The following is a 16,890-nucleotide window of genomic DNA, read 5'->3' as shown; positions in this document are numbered from 1 at the left end:
ACTCGTTCATCAAAAAAAGCAAACTTGTGGACCGGACCGGCCCATTTCGGGTCAACGGCCCACCAGGATGATGCCCGGCATGCCAGATGCCCAGTCCACCCCTGTTGGGATGGATAAGAAAATCAAGACGATCAACTTCAAGATATCGCGTCAAGGCAAACCTACGCCGCAGTGCCTGATGGTCCGACTATTTTGGTAATAGAAACACAAAAGCATCCTTTTTTTTTTTTTATTAAGCTGAACACATGAACATTAATAATTCCTCCCTAATGGCAACAGATCATTTAGGTAGTCATATGACTGACTCATGACAGACAAAGAGAATAAGTGACAAGGATGAGCTATCAGAGAAAGGCTCAGTGATCTATCCTGGTAACAGAAAAGAAACAGGAAATTGTCTTTTTTGTTGTTGTTGCTCCAAACACGCTCATAGAGGATGTACACAGATTGTGAATTAGCGGCAGAGATGAGAATGTCTTTGTAGCACAAGGACGACATAAAGCACAATGGCAGAGCCTTTGGGAACTCTGGAGCTCGTGAGCACGGCGTCCCATTAGTCCATCTGAGTGTGAGAACATAAGAACATCAAAAGGAGATTCCAGTTCTGATTTTAAACAATAGACAATCTTCACATGGATTTTCCCTTCCTTGTAATTCATCCCTGAAATAGCCTTAATCCTCAACCAGTTGCCTCAGGAGAGAAATCTAGCTTGTAGATTACAGATTGTAAAATGAATGGAAATAACTGATCCAAACTGGGATATTTCATGCATGGTTGATTGACAACAACACCCTCGGAATCAAACCCACAACCTTGTTTCCCATAAAACAAAGTGTTAACAACTAATTCAGTATAAATATATGTGAGAGGAATGTGTGATAAAAAATATCATATTTTTTAAATGTGTAGCAGGTGTTAGTGTGTGAAATTAATTTAATCTTAGTTTTCTTTTTGATGAGAGGGATTTTTTTTTTTACCTCAAAATGAATAATGAATGAAATTACATTTTTTATTCATTAAATTTGTCAGACTTTTGAATTTGTTTTTCCACAAATTAGTCCTTTTTTTTTTTTTAAATAAATACAAGCAGAGGTGAAAGCAATGGATTAGAAGTACTCATATTACTGAAATGAATTTCTTTTACAGGTACTTGTACCTTTTTTGTATTTTTACTTATTGTTTATCCCTGTAAAGCGTCTTTGAGCACTGTAAAAGCGCTATACAAATCAAATGTATTATAATTATTATTATTATATTTTGGAATCAGTCATTTTACTTGTACTTAAGTATGTTTTAAAAGAAGTAAAGTAATTCATTAAATTTCTACTGAGTAATTTATTATTTTTTTGTGATTATTTTTTTTAATTTACATTTCATACATTGAACATAATCCATATGTTCTTAGTTGTGCTATTTCAGATCAACACCCAGCCACTTTCTTTGGTCCAGCTTGGGGTTTCTACTAATGTTGTTGCACACATGGCACGGCACTGTTTTAGAGTTCACACATTTTGCTATGTTTAGAGCCTGAGAATTTTCTTTATTTGTAATTGAATTTATTGGTGTTATTTTTTTTTTTTTTTTTTTTTTTTTAAAAAAGAATTGTATATTTTGACATTTCCCTATGTGGAAAATAAATGAAGTTCCAATTGTGCAAGATTTGGTCTCTTCCTTTTTAAGTTTATACATGAGATGTTCGCTGTATGCAAAAAAAAAAAAAACCGTGGCAACATTTATTACCAAAAATAAACGTGGGGGTGCAATGCAATAATTTTGGTGGTGATTTTACTTCCCAATTGGAGAAATAGTTAATATTTGACAACACTTTACTTGAATTTTTATACAAACGGCTGACATTACGTAGTCATTATCTGTCATTAGCATGAATAAGGTGTCATGAAGGCTGTCATTAAGTGGTGTTTGCTAAATGATGATACCTCTCGCTAAATTATGACACCTTTGGAGCTATGTTGGCATTTTTTGGGGTTAGGTGGAGGGATCTATTGGGGTTTGGGTAACGGAGGGTTACGACACTGAATGACAGCCTTCATGACACCTTATTCATGCTAATGACAGGTGTCATGTCATAATAATGACAGCGTAATGTCAGGGGGAAATTACTTGTGTCACAGAGGCATCAGAAATATTACAAATAAAAAAATAAACACTAAAGAAAGAAAGAAAGAAAAAAAAAGCATACATAATTATGTCAAATTAAATAAGGATTGAATACAAGTGCACGCATTACAGTAAAAATAAAAAATAATAATAATAATAATAGTGTAAAAATATAATACAGATATATACAAGAATCAAAGTTGTCAGGTTAGAGATAAAAATTCTAATTAAATGTTACCTAATGTTTTAAATGATTGAAAATGTTTTATTTTACTAATTCATTTGGACAAACTTAAATTTTAAATGTGTAAATCGATGATAAATCAATTTAGTCGTTGCCTTTGGGCTTTTGTTTGAGCTACTTCTGTATCTCTAGGGGAACATAAAAGACTTACAGCCAGGCCTTCATTTTATTAGTGAGCCCTGGTCCCTGGGTGATCGATACTATTACTTGAAGGAATCGGTTTGATTCTCTTCCCAGCGTCTCCCAGTTGGATCGTTTTTGTGGTGGGAATCCAGTCACGGATCCAGTCCGTGTTTCCTATGGAGCTTGTCTGGATCTCTGGCAGGGTTTGTTTACTGGCGGAGAGGCTGAAGAAGAAGAGGGGCACCCTGGTGGACCTGGGACATCTGAATCTACCTCTGTCAGTGGAGAAAGAAGACGCACCGTTATTCACACAGCCGTGGACTTTCTATTCCTAGGCCTTCCTTTATAAGAGCTGACCTCAGAGCACTTTGTTTGTGGCTGGGTTTTTTTTTTTTTTTTGGGGGGGGGAGAGTTGTATTTTTAATCCAAGAGGGGGAAAGTATGTCGAGCTGTCAGCGGCTTGAAGAGCAGAGGTCTGCCTGAAATCAGTGCACTGAAGCGGGGTCTGAGAGGAGGACAACCTTGTATCGACACAAACTGGGAACTCGGTCCATGTGGTGGATTATTAGGAGCTTGTCCAGTCCCTGTGCAGCCTGTCAGGACCTACAACAACACCCGCTGCGCCACGCATGCCTCAACCACCGCCTCATTTACACCATAAAGTCGCTTTTATGACGTTCCCACGCCTGTTATCTCGCTCCTGTGCAGTGACGGGATCTCCAACTGCGTGTTTTTTTCTCCTGGAAAGACGTTTAATTGGAGAAAAGTAGCGGAGTGCAAACTTCACTTGTGGCCTGGAAGGAAGGGGGGCTAGGCTCATAGCAAAGGCTAGCTTAAGTGTTTAAAACGCACGTTCCACTCGGTTACCAAGTGAAGTTTATTCTTCCCCTGTTTCACCAATACAAGCTAATACAACAGTTTAGCGCTAGTTTCGGTGTTTAACCCCAGCACGGTTCGTCTGTAGCTCCGTGCTGCTTTCTCCAGATGAGGAGGCTAACTTTAGCCGCAGCGCTAGCTTGTGTTTGACTGTGAACACGTTGGACTCGATCCTCCGCCCATCTTCCGGGATGTCTTTTGTTTGTTTTTGTTTATTTGTTGGTCCACGCCGCAAAACAAAAGCAGCTCCCTGAGCCGCGTTTCTCGTCACTCGGACCTCAACTGCTCAGCCAGGATTTAAAACCCGCTCCTTTTGACCCCAGGAGAGGTGGTGGATTTGTGAATGGTGTCAACTATGAGGTCCCGGACTTTGTGTCGGTGTTTGTTTGTGACCGCACTCTGGTTTGTGATGAGCTGTCTGCCAGCGAGTGGAGAAAGTAAGTAACTGTCACATTTAAAAGGCACTGTTGTGATTTAATGCATGTGAGTGTTTAATATGTTGTTATTTTTGCATCGTTTGTTCCCTTTCTCAGCATAATAATACATTTTCAGATTCAGAATGTTTTGTTGTTGAATGTGCTTTGGCTTACAGGTGCTTAAAAAAGGTGCAATAGCAACAATAGAATAGAATAGATTAAATTAATTTAAAATAAAATAAGGCATGCAATAATACGTTCTTGATAATAATATATATACTAAATAAATATAATTTAATAAGAAATATAATAAACATGTAGATTTTTAAGTAAATAAATGATAAACTAAATAAATAAAAACAAAAATCTAAATCTAAATTAGCCTTTAAAAAATACATAGAAAATTATTGTATTATGCAATACCATTAAACACGAATATATTTTTCAAGATCTGTATGTATGTAAATATATATTGAAAATGCATTTAAATTTATTTATTTTGTGTTTTCTTAGTTAATTATACTTTTTAAAATTTGTTTATTTAAAAAAAAAATATTTTAAGATTAAAAATAAACCTATAGGAACCTATTGTCACATTTATTTACTTTAGATTTATATTGATTGTGGTTAGGGTCTTAATATTCTGGACCTATGTTTGACAACCATTAGTTACGCAATGTACTGATGGTAGAAGAGATGCCACAGAAACATATTCACACTAGTGGAACTAAAAACAACTCTTAAACACAGTATAATGCACTGTTTCTGTGCTTTTTGTGTGTGTGCATACACAAAGTGCTAAGTTGTTTTAGTTTTTATCTTAGATATTAATGGAATATCATTTGAATGCCAGAGATTAGACAAGAAATTTGCTGTAATCACTACAATTTAACTTAAATGATCACTTATTATTTCTAAATCTAAATTAGCATTTTAAAATAATAAATATAAAATATTGTTGTGGTTTTTTTTAAACAAATCTATATTAGGAACGTATTGTCATATTTATTTACATTAGAATAGATTTATGTTGATTGTGGTTAGGTTCTTACATTTCTGGACCTATGTTTGCTCCATGTTTGACAACCATTAGTTATGCAATGTACTGATGTCAGGAGAGATGCCTCAGAAACATATTCACACTAGTGGAAGGAACTAAAAACAACTCTTAAACACAGTATTATGCAGTGTTTATGTGCTTTTTTTTGTGTATGCACAAAGTGCTAAGTTGTTTTAGTTGTTGTTCATTAAATTGGAAAGTCAATAATCGCAGAGTGGGAAAGACCAGTATCACCGAAGACCTTTAGATATTTTTTCTATTATTTTGTACAAATATAAATACATTTAAACAACGCCAAGATGGATGCATGCGTCACCTATAGTTTTTTTGTTTTTTCCCAGAACACATGATTATGAAGAGCCCCTTTTCAAAGGTTACACTGTGAGATTTTGCCATCATTTTCTTTTATGCAAAGTTTTCCACAAATTATTGTTTGTTATTATAATAAAATGAATGGAGAAAGAAGAATGCCAACACATGCAGTATTGTAAAGCAGAGATTCTCAACTGGTGGGTCGGGACCCAAAAGTGGGTCGCGGACTTGTACTGGGTGGGTCGCGGACAGCTGGTCAAAAATAAATAAATACTTAATGTCTGTTTCTCATGTTGGACTTGCCTTTTATTTTTGAAAGAAACTTTTCTTTTGACAGGCATGCTGTGAAAAGCATGTTGCACAGGAAAATATATAGATTTATGTTTTTTTTTTTTTTTTAATAAAAAAAAAAGATTGTGTGTGAGTGTTTTCAACAACTACTTTTGAAAAAAGTGGGTCTCGATTTAATGACCGTGGCAAAATGTGGGTCCCAGGGTGAGAACCCCTGTTGTAAATGATGCCACTTTCATTGAACACATGTTCTTTGGAGTGAAGGGTTAAACCTCTGTCTGGTGATCTGATGGACGAGTCATCTGACTGCACCTTGCAGTGTTTCATGTACAGACAACCAGGAGTCATGGTTCAAATCTGAGTTTCAGTTCAATGGTCTGGCCCATTAACTCCAGGTATAAACAATCTGCAGGCCTCAGGATGTTAAGGCGTTTTGAATATTGTTTTTGCTCTCAACTTTGTGATAAAGTGTTTTTTTTTTATGTCTGGACTGAAAAGACAGAAGAAACATGGTTTAAAGTCTTCATCAGAGTCCATAGTATAGCTGCAATGGGTGGGCCAAGTCTAAATGAAACCCTGCAGATAAAAAATTGGATGTACTACATTTTTTTCTTTTTTTGTGTGGTAATAAAATGGTAAACACAAATATAATGGACAATACACACATTGACCATCCTCTTTTTAATTTTACAGAAAAATTAATCCATAAGGTTCTGAAACGAGAGTCAAACAACAAGAATAGTGGAACAGTGTCTCTGACAGATCATAAACGGCAAATAGTAACAATAGAAAAGAGTAAACATAGTAATAACAATGTATATACATACATACACACATATGCATATACATACACAGATACATAAGAAACATTATATATATAAATAAATTAGAAATACATTTACCCAAATTAAGTCTCAAGTACAAGTAACTGTGATCTCTAGTAGATTGAGTTAAATGAATGTGGTAAAGAGACAACAGTGGCATTTGTAATGATAACATGAACAAATAAATAGTACTAATAAAACAATAATAATAACAGTAGAAAAAAAAATGTATGCAAGGACAAGAATCCAAAACTTTAAAGTGTATTATGCAACACATTTTTACTAATGATACTTTCTGTTTATAAATACCCTGTTGCAGTGCTGGCATCCAGAATGTTGCATGTTTTGTTAGTGATGTGTGATTGATAAAAGCCACGCAGGCAGCAGCAGCAGTAGCAATGTAGACGCTCACCGCATTGAAGGGACAAAGGTTAGCACTTATCGGCTGTATGAGTCTGCAGGGACTGCAAACAAAAATGTTTTGTCACCATTAAAGTAAAGTGGCTTGAGAAACTCAAGAGATTTAATCGGTTGTTATTGTAGATGCAAAGCCTCGGCTGTTTGCTGCGGTCTGATGAGGAATGTAACAATAAGCCCACATTACAGCTTCATGACGATCCCTTTATGTTCACCATGACCAGGCGATAAGAATGAATGAATGTAATGACAAAGAACAAGGGACAATTTTCATTTCTCAAACAGCACAGTGGGCCACACACACACACGGTATACACTACAGTATGTCCATCCGTCAAGCAAATATTGACTGTACTTATAACAGAATGTACTCTCGTGAGCTGACGTACGGTATGAATGTGACAGAAGGGTGACTGACACCAACAGAAAAGCAGCTTGATTGATGAATGTGACACAGGTTGCCACACACAGCACGGAAACGCAGTGTTGTTTTTTTTTTGTTTTTTTATCAGTGCAGATGACTCTCATCAGATTATCGGCAGTCGTAGGTGAGATGGTGATAACTTTAGTTGTCCGCAAACAGCTCATCATGTGATTTCCCTGCTGTCCAGCCAGCATTACTCATTGAAATAGTGCTTGGCTTTGCTTTGTTGGAACAGTATGTATCGGTGTGCTGACTATCTGTCATTTATTCCTATGGCCTGAATTATGACCTAAATTCTGATTAAAACCATGTTTTTCATACTATTGGACTAAACTGAAACAGATTACTTAAGAAAACTATGCTTTAAAAACAAAACAAAAAAAGCTACACCATATACAGTAAGGGCCTTGCCTTGCCATTGAACATTTAAATATATTTTTAAAAAGTACTGCGATTCAATTTTCAGAATATCGATGTGAACCGTGATACCTATAAATCGATTTTTAACTGCCTTACGATTAATCGTTACATCCCTACTTTCCATATTAAGTCTCAACCTAACATACAAATTTTTATTATTATTATGAAACACCATTAAACATGACTATTTTTTCAAAACCTTTATCTAAATATATATTTAAAATACATTTAAATTCAATTTGGTGTTTTCTTGGTTAACTTTTAATTTTTTTTGAAAAAATGTTTTACATTGAAGATCTATTGACAGTCTCAGAAATGTAAAGAGTACGGATATATACTACACAAGTAGAAGTATGGTTACTTGATTGAGATTGTAATAAAGTACAAGTACAGTAAGTCAGACATGAAATACTCAACTACAAGTAAAAAGTACCTCAATAAATAATACTCAAAGTAAAAGTTACTAGTTACTTTCACCCCGGTAATAAATCTTGCCGCGGTTCCCTTGCAAACAGTTAGCATCTCATATATAAACTTATAAAGGAAGAGACAAAATCTTGCACATTTGGAATTTAAGTTATTTTCCACAAAGGCATCTGTATAAAATAAAAGGTTTGTCAAAATGTACTTTTTAAAAATAAAATAACACCAATGAATTAAATTCAAAATAACTGCATTAAATGCTGTTTTGGCACAGTGCATTACGTTAAATCTGGTTGGTCGGCTATGATGTGATGCATTTGATTGTCTGGTCATTTCATTTTTAATTTTTTGTAGTTTTACAGTGTCCGTTTATCATTTTAAAACCCCAAAAAACTATTTACTCAGTACCGGTTGAGTGTAGAAATGAAACAAATTACTTTACTTCTTTTAAAATGTACTTAAGTACAAGTAAAATGACTGATTTAGAATGAGTGCCCATAAAAGCAACTGAATTACAGTAACGTGAGTCCTTGTAATCTTTTACTTTCACCTCTGATATTCATGCAAGAGTAGAGTACATGGTGGTGTTGTAGAGCCCAGCAAAGCAGAAAAACATAGGCTTGTTCATCTTTCATCAGATGTTTGGCGAGGGGCAAACGGAGCGATGTCATTGAACCAGTTTGACCGAGAATGTTAAGACATAAATCAAAAGCAAGTTGTGTAATTGCATTGCGGCCCCTTCCTTCCCTCCTCTCACTTCTGACAGAGGCAAGAGCAAAACACGGATGGAGAGAGCGGGTGACGCCTGGACCTCACATTGGAAGATTTCATAAGCCACGCTGACTGTTGTAAAAGTCAGGACATTTTCTGGGCTACTTGTTGGGAACCGTACAGCTCAGCTTGATTGGAAAATGTTACTTAATAATGGGAGCTTATGTTTGGTGGCCTGTGCAAAAGTGATTTAATGCACTCAGCATCAAGTGTTCACAAAGAAAATATTCTGTCCAGTTCATTCATTAGGCCAATAATGTTTCTGTTTTGATTTTCTTCTTCTTTAATATTCTATTGGGAAAAACATGTCATTTAAAAACATCTGCAGGCCTTGAAACCTGACTAAAATAATGCCAGTGACACACAAGGTCTTCTTGTAAAATCCTTGATTAATGTGTGCTTCTTTTTTTTTTTTTTGGCTTTTTTGTCATTGCAGAAATAATGTAACATGGACTTAAGCCATAATTTCAATGTTTTGTTTAGTTTGAAATAGAGATTTAAAACTTTCACTGATGTGGCACAGATCAGTGCATTGGGCCTGGTTTTGTAAGTAGTTGTGGACGATCATTAAATTCAGTGCATGGTTGATTTAAAATTAAAATTTTGGACTTGATCATAATCCTTAGCTTTTTCTATTAAGCAGTATCTTAATATTCATTAGCATCTTACATTTCTTCCACTTGTATCTGGCAGCTTTCTCACTGGTCCTAATCGTGTATTTAACCTTTATTTGGGGTAGAATTTTGTTTCCTTTGTGTCTTTGTTTTGCAGTGGTTCGATTGGTTGAAATCTGTTTATAAAGATGATTCACATAATTAATCAGCGTGGGCTTAAAAGCATCAGAAAATGATCGAAATTGTCTTTGGATTTCACATGTATTAGAAAATTCTCAGCTCGGTGCACAGTGTTGCGTCTGAGACGGCGTCCTGCTTGGTTAACTTTCAAAGCCACAGGTGGTCAGACTGTATGGTGGTGATGTGATATTGCATACATTTCAGTTTCATAAGAAGAAGCCAGCCACCAACTTCCTGCTTGCAAACTGCCGCTCAGAAGTAATGTGGCTTCTTTGATTTACAACTCTTGACACGAAAAGCAATTGTGAAGCAATGAAGCTGTCACAGCAGAGCCCACGTGTATACACACACGTGCGTACAACTCCTTGCCAAAACACAACACAACCTGGCTTTATTGTTGAAAGTGCAGCTGACATGGTTACAATAGCACGGTTTCTGAACCTGTTGCTCTCGACAATGACTGCCTAATCCAACTTGATGACAAGTGCACTGTGGCACACCTCTATCATATTGTCTGCACACGCGTCTAACAAGGAGCCCCTGTTGTGTAATGACCTTACTCTTGACATCCTGCCACGGTTAAAAAGGAACATGTTGTGATCGTCGCACACACTTCAGCTGTAATTGTTACCTCTTAAGTGGTTTAAGTTGAAAGGTTTTCCAATAGCTGTTTACAGACTTCATCCAGTTGTGATCTTGTATGTAAAGTAGCAAAACAAGTTGAGGTTTGTGTTTTATTTATCCTTTTTATAACAGCAGAGAGAACAAATACTCAGTTCTGCTGGTTACCAGTTCAATCACTGAACCAACTTTGGTCTAAAACCGAAATTCACCTCATCAGAGTCCCAAAACAGGACAAAAATATAGAAAAATAACTGTATAGGTATAGAAAATATAAAAAATGCACAAAAATGACCTACAACAGAAATTGACTCCAAAACCACATAAAATGAGAGAAAATCATACAAAACCACAACTAAATGCATAAAATGACTCCAACAATACAAATGACAGCAAAAATACACAAATTGACTCCATAAATACACAACACAACAACAAAAACACAAACCAATAACAAAGAAATGCAAAACAACAAAAATACACAAAATGACCACAAAAACACACAAACCCTTTGTTTTTTTTTTTCTTGTATTAATGATCAGATTGGTCATTATTCTAAATGCTAACATGAACGTTCATTACTTGGCCCCTCGGATTTGACAATCACATTTTTGTGGCCCCGCTGTGATAAAACTTGCCCATCTCTGGCCGACAGCAAAGAGAAAGTGAAGGCGAAAGTTTCTCTGACTTGTAATCCTTGTCATATGAATACATTTTAAATGAAGAAAAATAAAGGAAATGTTAACTGCAAGGGGCTTTTCAATGAAAATATGAAAATCCAGTGCTAAACTTTCATTACTTGAGAGCAAAAGACAATATAGTTACTGTTACTTTGAAGGAACATAATATGTTATGCATATGTTGGTTTCTTTGATCAAAGAAGAAGCTAAAGCTGTGCTAAATGGATATTGCCCACCTTCAGATGAGTTTCAGAAATTACATTTTAAGAAAGAGAGTTGCTATCATTTCATTTTGTGGACCTCTACCTCTAGCTGACAGGGTGAAAATATACCAGATCTGAGAGGGATAGACGGCAGTGTCAGGAGTATATCAGTAATTATTATATGTAACTTTGTGTAACAAAACTTGTATAAAGTTGTAGGAATTGGTTTCTAACTTTTACAGCACACATTAAAATATATGATTAAGTCTTTACAGTGTCTTTCATTGGTATATTAGAAAATGGATTCTGATGACCTTAACTGTTTGTGAACCTTCAGTTTGTTTTTTCAGGCTCAGCCAGGAAAACAACATCAGCAAAACCTTGAAAAGGGAAGTGTTGCAATCATTGTTGGTTTGTGTTTCTGTGCACTCATTAAGGCCTCCGCTCTCTGCTGTGGCCATCATCAATACACATCACTGAATCTGCTGTTATACCTCCTCCTTTGTTCACTTCCTCCTGAAGATAGGAAGACACTGGTACCGCCGGTTGGGTGTCCCTATCCGATATTGATATTGGACATCGGTCCGATATCAGCCAGAAAACGAATATCGGATTTTATCGGACTACATCTAAAACCGCTGATATAATATATATTGTTTTTTGGATTTATTTTTCCAATATCTTCTATTTTATGTTTTAATTTATTACTGGCTACTATATACTATTAGTGTGATAGGGATGATGACCGTTCCAACTAAAGTATTCTTTGAAGTTTCCCAAGACACATTTAAAACCTACAATGACAAAAACTTGAAGCACACTGAGGCTAAATATTTCTGTTGATTTGATACCTTTGAAAGTTCTGAAAGCATTATAAGCGAGAAAGTGATCAAGTAGAATATCAACATGTGGTCATTTGAGCCGTAAAACTTGCGGGCACACATTTCATGCGGACATTTTGGAGATTTTCGGAGACCCGCCATTGTGCTACTGATAAAACTTCCGGTTAACTTCAAAACAAGAGCCCTATTTACAAAAGCGTTAAACAAGAAGAAAAACAAGAAGAGATGCTTTTGTTTTGAAAAGGGGATGTTTGATTTTTAAGCCTAAAGCCGAGCCCAGGACGATTTTACGTTCTGCTCACAATGCATCATGGGGCAGTTGAGTATCACGAGTGTGCCCCTCGTGCACACTTTAAAAATGGCCCAATATAGTATACATCTGAGTATTTCTCACATACTCAATCTTTCTATACTATCTAATGTGAACGCACTACTTAATACTCATTTTGATGTCAGACTTAGTATGAGTAGTACGTTAGTATGACATTTCGAACACAGCCAGAGTATATGAGCTCAGTTGTAAAACTCCTTTGTTCAGGATTTGTTTTTAAATGTATTTTATGGCTATGATGATCACATAATGTTTGTGGACTTGAAGGTGAGGACAGTGAAGTGTTTCTGGTTTGGTATGTGTTCTGGTTTTCTGCATGTCATTGTTATTGTATACACCAATGTGACGATGGAAAGAGCGTAAATAAAGGACATTGTCCTGTGTCAAAACTCGTGAGTCAATCTTCTCCTTCCGTGTTGATCAAGCTTTTGGTAAATTACTTTACGGTTTATTGGAATTGATTTGATCTGGACTATTTTGAACCATAAAACCTCGAATATGAATCATGGGTTGTGCATGCTGTAGTGGGTGGCAATTCATTGAGTGATTGGTTATGGAGATCATGTTCAGAAATTCAATCTTCTACAATTTATATCCTGATTTTTTATTTATATAAAACTGTTCATGACATACACTCTCCCTCTACACTTTGAGCAACACATTTTTATAATTTGAAGGCCCTGAATGGAAAAAACTCCTGCAATTTTTTTGTAACTGTTTTGGTTTTTGAGTCAAAAGTTTCTAGTTATTAATTTAACAGTTTGTTGTTAAATGCGTTTAAAGACTTCTGCAGCGAAAGGTATTTGGCTCAACAAAAAGTTTTCAAACTTTGGACTGAAATCGCTCCTCAAACAAACGCTAAAACCAGCAAATATTAGTATTCAGTCTTTGTTGTTCACCGCTGTAACGATCTATTATCGAACTTTTTTATAGTTGATTTGCTCTCAATTTTGAAAAATAATTTGTTAATTAGCTTTATCACATCACATTCCTAAAGAAGCTTGAAAAAGTTTAAACTGTGTTCATTTTATTGAATAATGCTAAATGTCGATATTTAATTCCAAAAATTGTCTTTTTTGTTACATTTTCCATTTGATTTTTTGAAAGCATTGGATTTATAAAGTCAATACAGTCCTATTTAAAATGTACTATATCGACAACACAGTGTAAAGTATGGTTATGAATGTTTTAAAAAAAGTAAAAAAATAATACAGTTCTTATTGAATAGAGAAGCAGAAAAATCTAATGGCAAACTAAACAAGAAGAGTTGGTCTTTCTTCTGTATATCAACAAGTAAATGTCCCAGGCTTTTAGGATGGTTTTTCTATGCTGATGTTAAAGCAGCCACTGTTGTAGCATTTTTTTCTCCTCTAATGTTACTGCTGCAGTTTGTTTTGTCTGTTTTGTTCCTTTTGCTCAGATTTGACATTTCAGGGCTAAATAATGTGAGTCCAGGACAAAGGCGAAGGTCATATGTAAAAACAAAAGCCATGCGAGGACAATTTTTCAAATCTTATTGACTTTTACCAACTGGTTGTTAGGACCCATTAATTGGTGTCATGTTCAACACTTTTCACAACAAATTTCTGTGCTAAGTACTGTAGGGTTGGGCACGAGAACTAGTTCCAAATAGGAACCGATTCCTAACGTCCGGTTCCAGAACCGTTACAAAGATGTTTGCATTTTGATTCTTTTTTTCGATTACTAAATGCCCGCACTTGTTTGTTTCCGTGGCTTGCTCCGTTTGTTTACGCTGGGTTTGTATAGGGTGCGTTCAGAACGCGACTGTAGCAACTGCTGTGCGTGTGCGTGTGTGTCTGGCTATGTTTTCAGTTTGGACCGCGGAGCGGAAGGGAGATAGGAGCTAATCACCAGTAAAAAGCCCAGTAAAACTTCGGAAAACAATCACCAAGAATAAATAGTTGCTCCCTGGTAAAGGTAGTATCTCTAACAACTGGTAAAATGATAAACTGGTGATATTACAGCCTGTGAATGCAGTACAGGGACGCATTTACTCCGCCTCCGGGTCCTAATGCCTGCCGTCCAGTGAAGCCTGTTCCGTTTACCTGTCTGCATGTTTATGCTTCCATTCATCTCCTCTTTTCATTATATCCATGTCTTTTAAGGCTCTTATTAAATATTCTCCGCTGGAGTTTGGGCCTCCGCCATCTTGGATTATGTCGTCACCAGCGCGTCATCGCAAGTGCAAAACAATCCGAATTACCTGTAAAAAGGTCTTATTTTAGACTATTTTCTTTTTGAAGTGGTGCAATTTTTGTGGCTTTAGACTCCAATTACATTTATGTATATAATAACGTCCCTAGAATATAAACAGGTTCAAATTATAACTATTTTTTATAGTTTCTGTTTCCACTGTATCCAGAATAATAGTTTGAGTTTGTTTTATTTTATTTCACATCTACCTGGGCTGCAGCTCTTTTTTTTTAGACTGCTATCAACTTGTTTGTAGTGTTATTTCAGCAAATTTCACTTTTACAGTTACGGTTGGTGACCTTTGTAATTGAATGCCCTAATTACAGTACAGCAACCAAATTAAACTGTATCAACTAATTGAATTAATAAAAATGGCCTGTGTAAAGGCTTTTTCAAATGAAAAATTATCCTGTGAAATCTGTGACTTGTTTATCTGCACAACTCAAAGAATCAGAATCGAGAAACGTTTAGAACACGAATCAGAATTGAGAATCGGAATCAGAATCGTTAAAATCCAAACGATGCCCAACCCGAGTGCTAAGGTTGTCTCCTTTTTGTGCATAAATGTTTGCTCCCATTCTGAATATAATTAAACAATGTGGTTTGTGGCTACATCGTGAAAATGTCCTGGTGCAACAATGACCTGCTCGCGGTCTAGACATGTGACCCAATGAAAACAGTTGTTTTACTGTGAAAGTACATGAGCAAAGGGAAGTCCTGAATCAAGTGGTGGCTAACGCTTGGTGCAAAACCAGAATAAGACTTAAGGTGCAGTAAAAAAAAAAGCTCAGTCCTCACATACAGTTCCAGTCAGTGTAAGTGTTGACACGTGATGAAGACGACTAGTACTGTCCTTTCTCTGCTTCTCCAAAATTCCTCACTTACACACCAAGGCTGCTATGTTCCAGTTTCTAATGCGAGCCAATATCAGAGTGGCTGGAGTGTATTAGATTCTTTGTCGGGAATGTGCTGCTAAAAATAATGGGCTCGCTTGAAAGTGTACACTGGTGGGAGGAGTGGACTCATTGCTCTGCTATGACTGGCGTTCTGCACTCAACTGGGGTCACTTGGTACTCTCTCTACGGTGTCTGCAGAACCACTGTCCTCACTTATTGTCCATGCCAGCTGTGTTTGCTTTGTTAATGGTGGAGTGGGACAGATTGCAGGGCCCAGTACAGAACCAAGAGGGGCGTCTCATTGGTGATTCACAGCTGGCTGAAAATGTTTCCTCTGATTAGAAATGTTGAAGTTTGAAGCTAAAAGGTGTTGTCGAGGATGGCAGACTGACAGCTTTACATACTTTAGAGGTCAGCAGTGCCCACAAGGAAAGCTGAAGGTCTGCGTGTAGAAAGTAAATAGGCCGCAGATGAAAGCTAAGGTAGCTTTTAGCAAGTGTAAGAAATCCAACAAGTTAATTTTTCCTTCTTTTTTAATTATCTTAAGGTTTTGTTTTTTCAGACAAACTTTTTTCAGCAGCTGTTTTGACCTGACGTGTTTCGACTGACGTCTGCAGTCGTCCTCAGAGGCATCAACTGATCGCTTTGACATGTCCTTATGACAGCTGCTAAGAAAAGTTTGTCTGAAAAAAATCAAACCTTAATTTTTAGGCAGCGGTTTTATCCCAGCTGGTTAAAGGGATTTGTAGTGGAAATGTATATAACAAAAAAAATGTGTTGACTGTATTACCAGTAACAAAATATGTGCAAATCTTTATAAAAAACAAAAACATTTAAAGTACTTTTTAAAAATGTTATACTTGAAATATACAGTTCATGTATGTGGACACGAAGTCAATGATTCAGGTGCAGTGTTTGAAGTTATTCAAAGTTGATAAACCAACAAGATGTATAAAATTTCAGTCCCTATATTCCCAACTAGGGATGTAACGATTAATTGTAAGTCAGTTAAAAATTGATTCATAGGTATCACGATTGACATCGATACTTTGAAAATTGAATCGCAGTACTTTTTTTTTAAACAGCAGGGCGCTATATATTTATCCCTTCTCTTGTCCAGCAGTGTATGCGGCTGGCGGAATCTGCTACTACTTTCTTTCTGGCCGTTTTCTACTCTTAAACATGTTTATAAATGATTTCTTACGCCTTTAGCACCGAAAGAATATCTGTAATATTACGTGAATATCTGTAAAAGTCACGTTTTTCTATTAACTCTGTCTGCTAGCATAGCATCTCTTCTTCACTGCAAGATATCTGCATGCCAACCGACCACTGGGTTACCAGCACCCTCTGCTGGTCCAAACAAATATCTGACGTAAATCAGTGCAATGACTGTTTTTTTTTTTCTTTTTTAAAAGTCCAATTGTTAAGGCACAATATACATTTTCAGTTGCACTTTTAAAAAGAAAAAGAACTATTACGCACTTTTGCATTGTTTACTATAGAACCAGAATTTAAATTAATAGGCTTCTTCTTCAGTTGTATTATTCCTTTATTTATTTCATTCAAGATTTATTTTCAGTTAAATT

The 16,890-nt window shown here is 36.1% G+C and overlaps 1 protein-coding gene and 1 long non-coding RNA gene across 2 annotated transcripts in view; one reads left to right on the top strand and one right to left on the bottom strand.

Moving 5' to 3' along the window:
- Positions 1-275: 275 nt before the first annotated feature.
- LOC114479805 (uncharacterized) lies at positions 276-2,869 on the bottom strand. The gene is made up of 3 exons (XR_003676023.1): positions 2,844-2,869; positions 2,515-2,761; positions 276-562 (listed from the first exon to the last, which is right to left on the bottom strand). It is a non-coding gene; the product is annotated as an uncharacterized LOC114479805 (long non-coding RNA).
- A 32-nt stretch (positions 2,870-2,901) lies between these two features.
- Positions 2,902-16,890, top strand: part of insra (insulin receptor a) — a 56,418-nt gene continuing 42,429 nt past the window's right edge. Inside the window, exon 1 of the mRNA XM_028473686.1 lies at positions 2,902-3,799. Within this exon, the coding sequence (XP_028329487.1) occupies positions 3,706-3,799 (94 nt within the window). The 5' untranslated portion in view covers positions 2,902-3,705. The remainder of the gene's footprint in view (positions 3,800-16,890) is intronic.

This window comes from Gouania willdenowi, chromosome 17, assembly GCF_900634775.1.
Source record: "Gouania willdenowi chromosome 17, fGouWil2.1, whole genome shotgun sequence".
NCBI classification, from domain to species: Eukaryota; Metazoa; Chordata; class Actinopteri; order Blenniiformes; family Gobiesocidae; genus Gouania; species Gouania willdenowi.
The sequence above is the reverse complement of the archived record's forward strand: the minus strand, read 5'-3'. Positions and strand labels throughout refer to the sequence as shown.